This window comes from Melospiza melodia, chromosome 2, assembly GCF_035770615.1.
Source record: "Melospiza melodia melodia isolate bMelMel2 chromosome 2, bMelMel2.pri, whole genome shotgun sequence".
In the NCBI taxonomy this organism is placed as follows: domain Eukaryota; kingdom Metazoa; phylum Chordata; class Aves; order Passeriformes; family Passerellidae; genus Melospiza; species Melospiza melodia.
This window is the reverse complement of record NC_086195.1, coordinates 128,293,742-128,308,713: the sequence shown is the minus strand read 5'-3', so window position 1 is coordinate 128,308,713 and position 14,972 is coordinate 128,293,742. Positions and strand designations below refer to the sequence as shown.

Sequence of the window (14,972 nt, the reverse complement as noted above, 5' to 3'; positions counted from 1 at the left end):
TTTTTGTTCTGCCCTCTTCTGTGGTGTGCCAGGAGTGGAAACACTTTTGAGTGAAGCTGCCAGGCAGAACTTTCTCCTGCAGTTTTGTTTGGAGTGTATGTGTGTGTATCTATCTATCTATCTATCTATCTATCTATCTATCTATCTATCTATCTATCTATCTATCTATCTATCTATCTATCTATCTATCTATGTGTGTCTGACTACTTTCCAATATATATGCATGCATATATGCATGTATATACATACAAACACATAGGACTTCGTAAGGAAATGTACTAGTCAAACGTGAACCTTGTTATCACATATTTTATTTGTACTTATCAGTACAGTAGTGGATCATCAGAGGATGCTTCTTATCTCCATTTTGCCTACAATAAAGCTGTCCCTTGCTAACTGTCCAGCTTGGTACACAAGTGACTGCTCTTGCTAACCCCAGGGAATGATCTTTTTAATTCCTAAAGTATGAGATTTTTTTGACCTTATATAATTACAGTCTTGCTTAGTGGCTATAAAGTAACTGTTAACTCTAACTGTGGTGTCAGATTAAAAGACTTTTTGACATACAATTCCAAAGGCTCATTCCCTGCTTTGTGAAGGAAATTTTCTTTCTATTTGTTCTAAAAATAAAAGGCAAAAAGTGACCTTTTGCTGGAGTATTATAGAAGACAGGAACTGATCATTTTTCTGTATGCCTGTCATAATTTTTAACAATTACAATTAAAGTAAAATTAGAAGAAAGTGTGCTTCTATACTGTTATCAGAGACATTCAGTGCTTGAATAATTTCTTTTTTTTCATAAGTTCTGCTACTGATGGGAAGTTTGCAGGTCCCATGTGCAGAAACAGATGGGGAAATTTTAGTCTTTAGTCATCAATGCTCTTTGAAGTTTCCTTTCTAATTCCCTTTTCTTGCCAAATAATTTGAGTGCTGGCAATATCAAGTCAAATACCCCTCCTTCTGAACTTCAGCTATCCTTTTCTTGACCTCATTCTGATCTTTTGGATTTTTGCTGCAGCGTCTTAATAATAGAACAGAATGAGAACGCTATTCTAGGCAAAAAGAACCTTTTTTTGTGATATATAACATGCAAGTTGAGTTTTTTATAATTTCTTCAATTCTTTAGTCTACCTCCACTTTCAATAAAAATACAAAATTTCAGTGAGAAAATACATTCTGAAAATTTTTCTCTTTTTTTCAGACTTTCAGATAAAATGGTTTTAAAAGAGTTAAAAGTAAATCAACTTATTTTTGTGACATTCAAACAGGTACATTCAATTCATGTAATTTTTCAAAATAAATTTTTTTTTGCATACTAAGCTAAAAGGAGTGTCTTCATCCTCTTAGAGACCTTCTGATACCCTAATGCTTCATCTTTTTGTCTCTCTTCTGAGAAGCCCTTACTGAAAATGTGCAACATGTATTTTGAACCAAGAGGTGCCTTCATAAAGTAGGAAAGTAAAAAGAAACACCATTATTGGTTTTTTTTTGTCATACTTGGCTTTGGAGATGAAAATCATAAATATATAATTCTTCATTAGCTGCTCTTTAGTGTAACTGTTCTTTTTTTCAATGGAAGGAAAATTTTTGGCAGATAAAATATTGAAATATTGATATTGTATGAAGACAAGTGCATATCTTGAGAGTAAGATTGGTTCCTGTAATTTCTGTTTGAATAAAGCATATGAGCAGAGACTGGAGAATTGGATGTTTAAACTTGTACTTATGTGAGAGCCCTAGAACTGAAAGTGTCCTGCCCATGGCCTGTCACACCAGAAAGTGTAGATTCATTTGCCCTACACTGTGGCTAAACTAAACTGTCTCATGCCTGAATTCCCATCTAGCCAATAAAAGCAAGAGAAAAAGTATTGGTTTTAAGGCCTGTTTCCTCACAGGCAATTAGTGTTCAAATTGTATGGCAAAATTCAGTCATGCATTTGAGGTGGAGATTTTCATGACATTAAGAATGATCAGTTGAAGTTGTTAAAAAACTTCCGAATAAAGTATGGAAGTTAAGAAACAGAAATGCATATAACAAAAATAACTTTGTTCTTGCAATTCTAGTCAAACTAGCTGGATGGTACTCAGCGTTTCCAGATATTTGTGTGGGAGAAGAGAGAAAATAAGAATAATTGCTTGAGGCAAAGCTAAGTCAAGGAAATCAGATTATATTTAGCTTAGAGATTAAGACCTTAAATTCCAAGAAACCTTGGTGGTTTGTATTAGGATTCAGAATTTGAAGAACCACCATGAAAGACAATTTGCTGTCTGATTAATATCCAAGTACAAATCTGTATGCCTTTAGAATTAATAGAGTGTTCCCCAATCCTCATGAATTTTGTAGTTCTAGGACATGGCAATAGTGGTAACTTGAGAAATGTACATTACTTTTTATTTGACCATTTCTGGATAAGTAGGTTTTAACTTTTTATTTTGGAACTGCGTGCTTAGTTGTGTTTTACTTTGAAAGATGCTGTTGCAAGCATGCTACACTTCCAGAGTGTTTTCAGAAGTGTTCAGGACTGGAACTGAGTGGGATTTTCTTTGCCTTTTTCATGCCTTCCAGCTGATGGGCGGAATTTAAGTCCCCATGGTGCACAAACAGATGGGAAAATGTTGGTCTTTCATTTTCAGTCATCAGTGCTAATTCTTTTATCTTCTGCATGCATTAGTCAAACAGACTATGCCTGTCAAGCAATCTGTAATATGTGCCATGACAGCCTTGTTTTATTTTTTTTTTTTAACTCTACTGAAAATCTTTTCTGTGAACTGACATTGCCTACATTCTATTAGTTTAAGGAGGAAAATGCTTTATTCATGAACTAAATGGTTGCCAAAATGGTAGTGGAACTTTGACAATTTTAAAGTACTACTTTTTTACTATTTTGTGGAGTAATGCAACAATCAAGAAGCACATTTTCAAATAAAATTGGGGATTTTTGCAGGCATCGGTGATCCTGTATATACAACTATAGGATTTTTTTTTATGAACAGATACTGTATTGGCACATACTTTTATCCCCTTTTACCCAGCATGTCATAGAGATACATGCCTGGGAATTTTGGAACACTATGATGTTCATTATGCACACTGGCATGCTCCCATAAATCTTAATTTCTAGACTATAACAGGAAAGTAAGTCTGTTTTGATGAGCAGTTAAGCTGTGTATTCAGATTTTGGTGCCCATTTTTGCAACATGGAACCCAGAAGAGCCATGAATTAAAGAAATTTTATCCTCAGTGCAGCTGAAATATTTTACTTATACAAGGATGAGTGAATATCAAACTAGATTTATATGATCATTCCTTAACTGGTTTAGCATGTACGTATGATAGAAATAAGTGAGTAATAGTGGCATAACATAAATTTGTGTTAATAAAAATGCATCTATTTTAGCATTTACATAAAAGTGTTAGCATAAAATTTTCAGCGCTGCATTCTCTCCTGATTTATTGAGAGTGCTTTTTTGAAGATATGTGTTTTGTCCTTTTTAGGTTATTTTATGTGTCTGGACGGCACTTATACAGCTCTGAATTCAGCTTTGATTCTGTAGGCTGCGTTGTCACAGACATAAGGGATTGAGCTTTGTGTTTGTGTTTTTATGATGTGGGTGGGATCAGGCATGCTGAAAATGAATTCAGACCTTTATTATATCACAAGTTAAACTCATCCAGATGGCAGACAGTTCCTACTCCCTGTGAAAGAAAAGTTTTGGTAATGTGACAAGCATGGATTTATAGACAGTAGCAACTCTTACAAAGTTGAAAGCCCTGAAATAGAGCAAATATTGCAGACAGCAATATTGCAGCCTTTCCTGTGTGAGAGGTGGAAATTCCTGCTGCAGCTAAGCATTGATTCAAGGTAATGGAAGAAGTCCTGTAAATGGTGTGCTGGGTCAGCTCAGTTTGCAGAGCTGTGCCCTCTGCAAGTCCATGTAAAAGGAAGTGAGAGGCTTTTCTATTTGTATTAAGGGAGATTTTGTTTTCATGAGTACACCTTAATATGATGCCCTGCTATGAAGGAACTCAGCTGAGCAGGAGGATTTGTTCCCTGCATTTTCTCTATAGCTACACAAGCCCAAGTAAGGCATGCATGAAACATTTGTTAGTGCACCTAACAGTTGTTCGATTTGTGATCCACAGATTTTAGTTCTGAATTTATATGCATAGACATGGAGCTTGGGTCCTAGTTACTTTGCTAAGAGACGCTCTGTAAAGAAAGAAAGAAAATATTTTCAGACTTCATGAGGCCCCTGTTTGCAATTCCTCAATGCTTTTAGGAGTTCAGGTTTCAATGCATAAGAATTTGTTGATGAAAACCTTTTATTTTAGAAAAGTTATGGCATACTTTATGGTTGAGGGCTAGTGGTGTTTTGATGTGGAACTTAACTTGTAGGGAGATATAGTAGGGGTGAATGAAGATGGTGTAGAATGTAATCTTATCCCCTAAAGAGTTGCAGCTGAACCAATTACTAAAGATGAGGAGCAGACCTGATGTTAACAGGTTGCAGCTGTAGCCAGTCAGGAGAGTGTTATAAAAGAGTGGATTGGTGGGAACTGGAGTTGGCTGCTGTGAAGATGAGGAAGAGTCAGTGCCTAGAGGAGATGCCTACAAGAAATATCAAGGAGGTACAAAACTCTAGCAATGTGGAACCCGTGCAATGTAATGGCAATAGAATCTTTGTAATATAATGACAACATTAACTAACTGCAAGTAACATAACTGCCCAAGAGAAGACGTGGTTTATTATTTGTAAAACATAATACTTTGAAGATCAAGTCATCAGTCTGGAGTTACTGAAATTCCCATTTAATAAAATATCAGCTGTGTTCCCCACAGACTGCAGTGATGGAAATTGCCTGATGAAGGATGAAGAATGGGGTTTTAAAGGATTGCTTTTGTAAGGTGAAATTTCTGCTTCCTTGCTTTTCTTCAAGTTGTATGAAAGGAAGGAGGCTGCTAGGGTTAGCTGTGCAGCAGATATTCCTATTTGGAGAATGAGTTTCCATCAGATGCACTCTTGTCTTCTACAAGGGAAGTATGCTGTCTTTTTTTTTTTTTTTTTTTTTGTACTTCTGGCAAGCTATATTAAGGGGCAAAAAGCCAAAGCTGCAGCTAGAATAGCTTTGAGGTGACTGTAATGTTTGCCATGGGCTGTACTGAACTTCCATATCTTTGTAGATAGCTTGTAAATGTTTGTGATCCCTTTCCATTTCTTTGTCAAGACTAGGGAGTGGAAGAGCAAAAGTAAATATTTAGAAATGTATTTCCTTCATGGTAAATTTCTAGTCCTGAATCAGGATTTCTTTTGATGTTTAGTTCCAGAACAGCAATCTTTTATTTACTCTGGAGTGTGTAGATACTGGTTATCTATCTCCCAAATATCTTAATAATCTATGGTGTCGTGGGGAAGGGTCTTCCTTAAAGATTTATGTGGAGAAAAGTTAAAATGAAAGTATTGAGTCCACAATCAGTATTCTGAGAGATAATATTTAGATTTAGCAAAATATTTTCTTGATTGTTTTGTGCTTATAAAGAGAATATAGAAGAGGTTACTCAGCTTGTGTCTGTCAGTTTTCTTCTTACTAAGCAGGCAAAACTCAATTATGATGGCAGCAGGTAGGGGAACTGTCAGTGAAGGATCTATAATTGTAATCACTTTTTTCCCCACCTCTTTAGTAGCTGTATTGTGATTTCTGTGAAATAATTTTCTGCCTGCAGAAAATCTGTTGTTGAAATGAGTTGGAAGGAAGACATGCTTTTGAACTGAGAGCAGCTGCTCAATCTCACTTAATTTTTTATTTCTTTGTCTGTGGTTTCCTAATGTGAAGTCTTCAGCTTTTTTTTTTCCTAGCTTTGCCTTGAGAACTGTTCCTCATCTGTTCAGCATTGTGGATTTGTGTAATGTGGTATCCAGTGCTAATGACCTAAACCACAACACTGTGTAGAGAAACTTTATTCCTTTTGCTTTGTTAAGGAATGAGATTCAGCAAGTCTAATAGCAGCCACAAAGAGGAGCCAGCTAGATTTGTGGGATTTGGTATATTGGATGAAAATTTATGGAAACTGTTGAGGTTGGAGAGCATGGTTGCATGGCACCATGGAGCCATGAGCATGTGGGATTTCCTGTGTTTCCTTATTCTCAAACAAATAGAGCTTTATATCCTGATTACTTTTGCTTTCTTTTTAACTGTTTGTGTACTAAGGGCTTTGGCAAGGACATAGGATTAGCACAGTAGCCGTGGCATACATGAGAACATTCAGGGGTGTGTGTGTGTGTAAACCTTGGGTGTCCTTCAACAAGCAAAGCATTTTCATGGAATTAATTTGAAAAAGTAGGTCAATGAAGGGGGGAAAACTTAACTGCACATGTCACAGGAAGTGAAATGCCACTAATGTTTTATGAAGAATTGCATTTAATCATGGTTAATGACATTTAAAAAATGGCGTGGTTCGTAAGTCATGTGGTTATATTTAAAAAAAATATGAAAAAGTGAAGTGTTCAAGCTGTTAATGGAAAAATGTTGCCTATCCCTGCAGGAAATTGATGAACATAGATGAGAAAATACTATGTACATGTTTGTACATTTGCATTCATATAACTGTACACTGTTATATACATGTAGAATATGTGGAGTTGAATAAACTAGATTACTAATATAAGAATAAAGGTAGATATTAAAAAGTCAGATTTTGTGATGGGGTTGACAGGTGACTGCACAATTTGCACACAGCTAGTATATTGTAGAACAATTGAACCATTGTAAAAACTGTATTGAAGCCTCCTATTAGGAAAAAAATTTGGATTTTGGTTTTGTTTTTTCCATAGCAACAGGTCTATTATTTTTTTTCTGCCTCTGTCCTTTTTTTATTTTCTTTTTTTTTTTTTTTTAAATACCCACATATATTCACATATTTGTCAGGGTCTACTGTATTTCTCATTGCCTTCTTAAAACCTCATTAAGCCAATGGTGGTAATCCTAGGAGACAGAGGCAATTGCTGGGTCATCATTTCTATATTACAAATATTTTATAATGCACCTGGGACTTTCTACTGTATGAATAAACCTAAATTACTTAGTTATTTCAAATATTTAAATAACCTGCATGGCCCACAGGTTTTAGAGAATAATTTAAGGTATGTAACAGAAGAAAGGATTTCAATAATTTCGTTGAATCATAGTCAGACTTTCAGGAATCTGCCCAATTTCCACCTAAAGTGGATTGATGCTGACTCTGGTTCAGAAAGTAGTTTCACCAGGAAACCCTTCTGACCACAATGTTTGGGTGCAAAATCCGTGACATCCTAGCTGGGAAGGTAAGCAAGAGGAGTACCTAGGCAGAGAAATGCTCAAATGTCTCCCAAGTCCTTGGGGAACCTTGGTAAGTTAGGAGTCCTCAAACAATGCCTAAATCAGATTACACTGCTGTCCATATTTTTGTGATGGCATTGATTTTCTGGACATACAACCCAGTGGTTAGAACACTGTCCTTGAACACTGGAGATGGCTGGAGAAGGTCTAAGCCCATAGCTTTTCATATGGTTTTCACCTATCCTGATAAAGTTAGACAGCCAATACAAAAAATATTGTAGATTTCAGAGACACCGAAGGAAATAAATAATTTTAAATCTTTAAATAAGGGCACATTCCTCAGAATGGAGATTCCTCGGCCCTTGGTTTTTTGGGCTTTTTTGAGTAATGGTAGGTAGACATATTTTTCATTTGGGAATAATAAGTTGCATCACAGCACTAGAAATAAGAAATAGTAGGAAGTAATATTGGCCAGATAATAGTACAAAAGGAAGTTTTAAGACTTTCTAAAAAATTAAATGCTGAATGAAAAAATTACCCCTGTGCATGAAAAATTGATTTTTAGAATCAGTTAATTATTAAAAAAAAACAGATTGAGAGATTGTTTATTAATTGCCTCTGAGTTAACAATATCACTAATTAGGCTTCCTAACTGTAGAATGTGGACTAAACTCAACATTTAGCTTAGCAGTGGGAGTTTGGACATTGATCCACTGGATACAGCTGCAGCAACACAGTCTTGAGAGTTTGTGGCTGCATTTATACCTGGATGTGTGTCCCAAGGGCCAAAGGGAGCTTATATAGGGACAGAGCACTGTAGAGGACTGTTCACGTGATGATGCCATGCAGTTGCTAGCGCTTGTAAATTCTCGCAAATCAAAACTTCCACTAGTGACTAGACTTCAGAAGCTATTTGGTTCTTTCCCCATCTTCTGGAACATGATTTGGTGAGGAAGAGTTCAGCTCCTACAGCATCCTGTTAAGCAAAAGCAATGTTCTTTGTACTATCTTACATTAGCTCCAAGTTTACACAAAGATGTGATCATGGTTTAAGTTGCAGTGGGGATGTACATTGTGTCATGTACTCTACACTGAGTCTGACGTTGCTCATCTCTCTTCCACTGAGTGGGAAACCATCTTAAACTGCATCATGTTGTTAAAAAATGTGGGTATGCACATAGATGAGTACTGTGGAACTGTGCACATCTAACTTCAACAACATTGCTCCTGAGCTCTCTAGCTAATCTTAAAGGAACAGCACTTTATTTGGAAATTATCTGTTCTACTCTGGTTTTCTGAAATGAACACATTGAAAACAACAGAGATTCTACAGGTAGGTAAATAGACAGAAATTAAAACAGAATTAAAAAATACAAACTAGTGTGATCCTAATAAAATATGAAGTATTTTTCAATCCTTGCTGGAGCTAGAAAGGAAATCTTTTGTCCTTTCACTAGCTAAAATCATTTTCTCTTTCACAGCAGGCTTAGATTTCTGATAATGGGGGGATATTATGTAAATATGTGAAGTCTACTCAGTTATTATTGATCACCAGAGTTCAATCTTTCTTGCTGTATCTACACATTGATGTCACTCTGCATAGCACAGATGCACTTCAGTTGCATTTTGCATTTGGTGTTATTTAACCTGGTCTCTTTAGAAACACCTTAAGGTATTTAAAGATGTTCCCTCTGTAGTCTTACTAAAATAGAAACAATGTATCATTGCAGACAAATAATTATCTCAAAAATATTTTTGTATATATGGCATATAGTGCATAAAATTTTGTAAAATATTTATCATTTTTATTGAGAAATGACTTGAGAATGAGGATGTGTTGAGAATAATTAAGCCAGTAACTTTTTACGTACATTGAGTGCCACATCAGAATTCAAGTGGTTTGTATTGAAATGGAATAAATATGGAATAGCATTTAGAGTATAAACAAGGTATGCATGTAAATTTGGAAAGTAAAATCAGCAGCATGGGGACAGTTTTCCTCATGTTTCCTTCAAGAGCTGTGAGCAGAAACAAAGTAGGACTACACTTAGATAATCTGAATTGTCTCTAGTCACATCTGGGTTTCTTACTGTCTGACCTACAAGGTTGTGTATGTAACAGAGCACTCAAGTTCATTAGCACAGTTCTGGCCATCTGAATCTAAACCAAGGTACAAAATCTGTGATGTTTGCAATGTGTTCCACACTAGTGGTGTAGCCCTAGCTAGTAGGGGTCTGGTCCTGTTCAAGGCCTTCATTCCTGGTGTGGGCAGTGAGAGCACAGCCCCAGTAAGATCACAGATGGTGCAGAGCTGGGAGGCAGGGATGATAATACACCATATTAAGCATGCCTATTATTAAACCCTTAAAATTAACTGTTTGGGAGCATTCCAAACATTTCTCAAGAAATTAATATAGAAATATCCAATAAAGATTACTTGCAGATGAGTAATTCCATATTGCATCCTTCCTTCTGTGATATTACATCTTAGAAATGAATTAAGTGTGCTGCTGACCTAAGTAATTATTCTACTTTGCCTGAGTTTGGTATGTCAAAGGTCTTTTGGCTTCTTAACAAGGAATAAAATGGTCTTTCGGCATTACCTGGAGATTATCTATGTGCAAGGAAGAATCTATACCTGAAAGATTTTGTGGGTTTTTGTTATATGCAAAGTAATGAGATACGAAATTGTTTTGCTTTCATAATTCTACCTTCACCAACAAACTCTCATGGGTCAGTAAGTAGAAAGCAAAACAAAAATCATACTTCCTAGTAGTGGAACAAGTGCAATAAATAGTTGTTAAAATATCCCCTAAAGATACTATGATCTTCAAATTCACCCTTTATTTGATTTCCTACCAACTTTTTGATTTTATCTGGCAGGACAGACAGTAGAAATTTATTTTCATAGCACTATAATGAATGTAAGATTTTACACTTAAGTCTCCTTTCATTCCTTTTCATTAAGCATGAAAGCCAAATCCTGTCATCTAATTTCATTTAAAAATTCAGAAGAAATACATCTAATCTAAATTTGCTCTCTGGGCTCCCCTTGCAGTCAGTGCAACAAGATAAGGCTAGAAGAAAGTAGTGTGTTTTGTAGGAGGACAGATTATTTTGCTGCATAGAATGTGGTCTAATAGGATGTAAGAGATGTTTGAGACAGCTGAGGTGAGTAATTTTTGATGCCTGTCTGTCCCCTGGCCACTGTGTTGGAAACTCAGATCACCTCAGACTAACAGTTCAGCTTCAAGTTTGATAACCTAAAACTTACATGAATTTGTTCATTTTTTGTATCATATTACCAGCTGAGCCAGAAGCTGAGCCTACTGCAAGTTTTTCTTTGATACAATACTTAAAAAAAAAGCTCCTGAAAAAAGCAGTCATGTCTTCTATTTAGAATTTGATATTGCATTTGACCTCTGCTGATGTGTTTTTAAGAAAGGCAGTCCTTGGCATTTCTCATTTTTATTAAACTCTTTATCATACAATCTGTTAAGAAAATTAATTAAATTTACCTGAGGTCACACTTATTTCATAATTCTTTGCCATTAAAAGCCATTGAGAGAAATTTGAAATTAATTAATGTTACAACCCTTTTTAAAGAAGATACATGGCAGTTCACTAGTCATGTAACTTCTAATGCTGTAACACTAGTAATGTAAGCTTCTATGTCCACCAGACATGTATGATATTTTCAAGAATGACAGCTTTTTTACTTAAGAAAATGTATTTTCCTACAGATTCTTACATTAGCAGTCTTTAATATAGAAAATACAATCAAGCTTCTCATGAATCTGTTCATTTTACCACCCCTCAACCCCAAGGGCTCTTCTTAGTTGTCACTCATTTATATTGAATTTTGAATGAAACTTAGAGAAATTTCAGCCTGGCTTCTTAGAGACTACAATTGAAATTATCAATCTCATTTTCATTGTCTCCAGTTGGTGACAAATGGCAATTTCATTTAGAAGTGGATGGTTCTCTTTGAGGTTGGATTGATGGATGAGGCCTTTGGAGGTCAGGCCAGCTGACAGGGTTACCCAGGCCAGCTGTCTGCCCATCCCTGCTGCAGGGTGTCTGTGCTGCTTGTCAGGCAGCTCTTGACCACTGGTGGAGTGTTTTAAGGCAGACTGCAGTCAGTGACAGCTGACTGTAAAGTGTTTTGCTGCAAATGGTGGTGGTTCCAAAACTCACCGATGAGCAACTCAGACATCTGTGTAGCAAAGCCAGACTGGACAGATAGTGTGGCAACAGTGTCAGCTGTCTCAAACAAAGGCAGCCTTTTTGACAATCATGAGTCATTCATTTTGTCTCTGCCTTTTTGTGTGTTTGGTTTTGTTTCAGGTTATAATCAGCCTGCTGCCTAAGAACCCCAGCTTTGAAATGTTTTTGAATAGGATCATGTAAGAACCCCAGTTGTGTTTTGAGATTTCAGTGCAAAAAAACTAAAGTGCTTTTAATTCTTGTCTGTAGGCTGGAGCAAATGTGCTTCTGCAAGATGTTAATGGAAATATTGCACTTGATTATGCTGTAGAAGGGACTGAATCTAGCAGCATCCTTCTGATGTACTTGGAAGAAAATGGTAAGTCAGCTCTTTAGCTTTTGGAATGCTGTTATTGAACATGTCATAAAAATAATAAGGATGTGTATTGATCTGATGGAAGTCATGCCAAAGCCAATTGAACTATATCAGTTTGGGGATGAAGGGGAGGAAGATGATTTGGAACCACAAATGTTTTCAGTGCGTTTAAATTGGAACAACTAACAAAGGTTAATGGCAGTTGTCCTTGTCAAAACTGCTTTTGACCTTTTGTATGGAGATGTTAGAAGTTAAATTCAAAGTAGAGAAACTGCAGCAATACAGAAGCTTTTAAAACAGTTAATTTAACTATTCAAGGACTAGGTTTTACATTTTGTTTCGTTTCCCATCTATAGTCTCAGAATATTTTTTTCAAGTGACAGACTGCTAAATAAATAAATCTTTGCAAATGATTTGAATGAAAATGCATATGATACTTTATCTTTCATTCAGGAATATTAGTGTTGGTTTAGGGTTTTTTTAATTGTGAAAATACTTTAGTGAGGCTTCTATTATGAATTATGCTTAATATGTTATAGATGAAAGGACTTGTAGTGAAAAACTGGATTTGGTGCTCATCAGTTCCAAACTTAGATATGAGCTGAAGTGAGATTTCTAGCATTGTTTTTGGATATGAGGTGTTGTCTTAATATTGTGTGTGGCTCATTCTAACACTGAGAAAAGGGCATTAAGTAAATATAATGAGCAATAATGTAAAAATTTGTGTTTTCAACATTTTCTCTATATAAGGAATCTTTTTTAACATAAACTAAGTTAAATGTCAAGGAAATCAGTGTCAGGTCCTATACTGCATGCATTCAGTGTATTGCATGTTTTATAATTTTGTTTCCTCGGTGTGTGGCAGTGTCTTCACAGCTCTGGTTTTGGATTCTTCTAATGGCAAAGCAGCCATTATCTTCTAAAAGCTTGATTGCCTTGAAAAATACAGATATTTGTTGTCTAAATGTTCCAAATACTTTGACTCGCATTTAATGGGTAAAACTCCTGGATGTGCTCTCTTTATAGTGGTATCTCTTTTACAGTTGATAAGAGAGGCACTCTTCCTAATTAAACAGTGATTCTGTGAATGTTGAAAGTTACCAAATGAAAAAACTTAAATATTTTGAAGATGACATCTACCTCTACTGACTTTAGGTAGACAAGCTTAAGTTAATCATCCAGACCTTTAGGTCAGTAGAGAGAAAGAGGAAATGCATGCATTGTTTCATCTCTTTCTAACCTGGCTAGGTGAGGACAACTGACTTCCAGGACTGTTTCTTTCTGCTGACTAATAAGAACTTAATTTGACCAGTTTTAGGGTTAGATTGTTAGGATAGATCAATCCTACCCCTTAACTGCTGTCGTGCATGAAGAGCTGGCCTTGGGGTGATCAGTGTCAAAATGCTCATCAACTTTGCTTGGTGTGCTGGTATTATTCTTGGAACAATAGGCAGCTCAAAGTATCCTTCTTTTGCACTTGACTTTTGAAATTTATTTAGTACCTATGAAATTTTGTATAGCCTACCAAGATCAATAGTAACTGAGGAGGAGATTCTTGAAGGAAATTAAGCTGTATGAATAAGTATGAATTACTTTGAATTTCCCAGCCTCAGTGTTTCTCTGTGCATTGTTTTGGTGAAGTTCTCCTCATGGCAGCAATCCCCATGCACACCTGCAAATGAATACCTCAACACAGAGCGAGGTCAGGACCAAGCCTGTTTATACAAGATTAGCTGATCCTGTATTAAATACCACCTTCTGCCTGTAGTATAGAGAAACACCCAACCAAAGTCTCAGCCTTTAAATACAATGTATAAGGAATATTTCCCTATTCTCTGAACTTCCCTACATTCCTAAAATGGTTCAATTTCATTTTCATGTTTCAGTTCTCCTTTCAGTTGTGCATCCTGGTTTACAATATTAAGAAGAGATTTGTGTGGAGATTTGTATACTTTAATCATTGCCTCTAATTGCAGAGATCACAGAGAAAAGTAAAATTAGGTGCCTTATAGCTTAGCTAATGAGAAAAGCAGAAGCTATCAATTTATGTTGATTAAACAAAGATTGGAACAAGTAACTTTGAAACCACAGAAAACATTGTTAATTGGAAACATTAGAGTTCTTAGAAGTCTAGTGTTTATACGACTTCTTACAGATTTTACTGCTGTGGTAGTTCACTGTATCTGTTTAATTTTACTACAGATCTTAGTGACTCAACTGCTCTTCATTGTTTGAAGTAACTTAATTTACTCTGTGGACGGCCTGGAGCCATAAGTGATAACAATAGCCTTGGATGCCTTTAATGATTTATATGTTTTAAAACAGTTACTGGAGTTAGTTCTTTGATTTCTGCTTGTAAATGATCTGTTAGGGCACAGGAGTACCACAAGTACAAAATACTGTAATCATCTAGCAACTGCCAGAAAGCTTTGATATGTACTTTACTATTATGGAATATAACATATAAGGATGTTTTGTGGAGATTTTATTACTGAAGTCTGATGAAATTAATACTATTTCATTAAAATATTCTGTTTTCCTGTACAGAAATTAGTTTCCTCTGCTATTATATTACATTATATAAATAATGTTATGTTGTATTAAGTATTTATTGACTGAAGAAAGGAATTAGCAGACTTGAGTTACCTAAGAACACAATTTGAGGTACACATTCTCTGTATATTAAGAGCATTGTTTCTGTTGGGTAATAACTGGCATGTTGTTAGTTTCATTTAAGTTATCTCTAATTGAGGATGGAAGGGAAATACAGCAGCCTACTTTATGCTTAGGAAAGTGTGTGGAACAGCTTAACTGTATCATATTAGGTTATGTCCAAGGGGCATTCAGAAGCCTGGTGGGCTCATGAGCTCAAGGACTCTATTTGGATTGATTTATCTAAATCTAATATCTGGTAGCCACTCTATAGCAAACCTTTTTAGAGCAAAAGCGATGCTTTGAAGGTAGGCATCTGTAATGAGGCACATGAGTTAGGATCTGAACTGCCTGCTTCTTTCCATGTGCTATGGAGGGAGCCCAGAATGGCCAGCTGGGACACAGCAGTCTGCGGTGTAGGAT

At 35.9% G+C, this 14,972-nt stretch overlaps 1 protein-coding gene across 3 annotated transcripts in view; it reads left to right on the top strand.

Moving 5' to 3' along the window:
- The window catches only part of MYO16 (myosin XVI), a 357,379-nt gene that overhangs the window by 134,160 nt on the left and 208,247 nt on the right, over window positions 1-14,972 (top strand). For all 3 annotated transcript variants that reach the window (XM_063149977.1, XM_063149978.1, XM_063149976.1), the window contains exon 5: window positions 11,792-11,900. In XM_063149977.1, coding sequence (XP_063006047.1) covers window positions 11,792-11,900 — 109 coding nt within the window. The remainder of the gene's footprint in view (window positions 1-11,791; window positions 11,901-14,972) is intronic.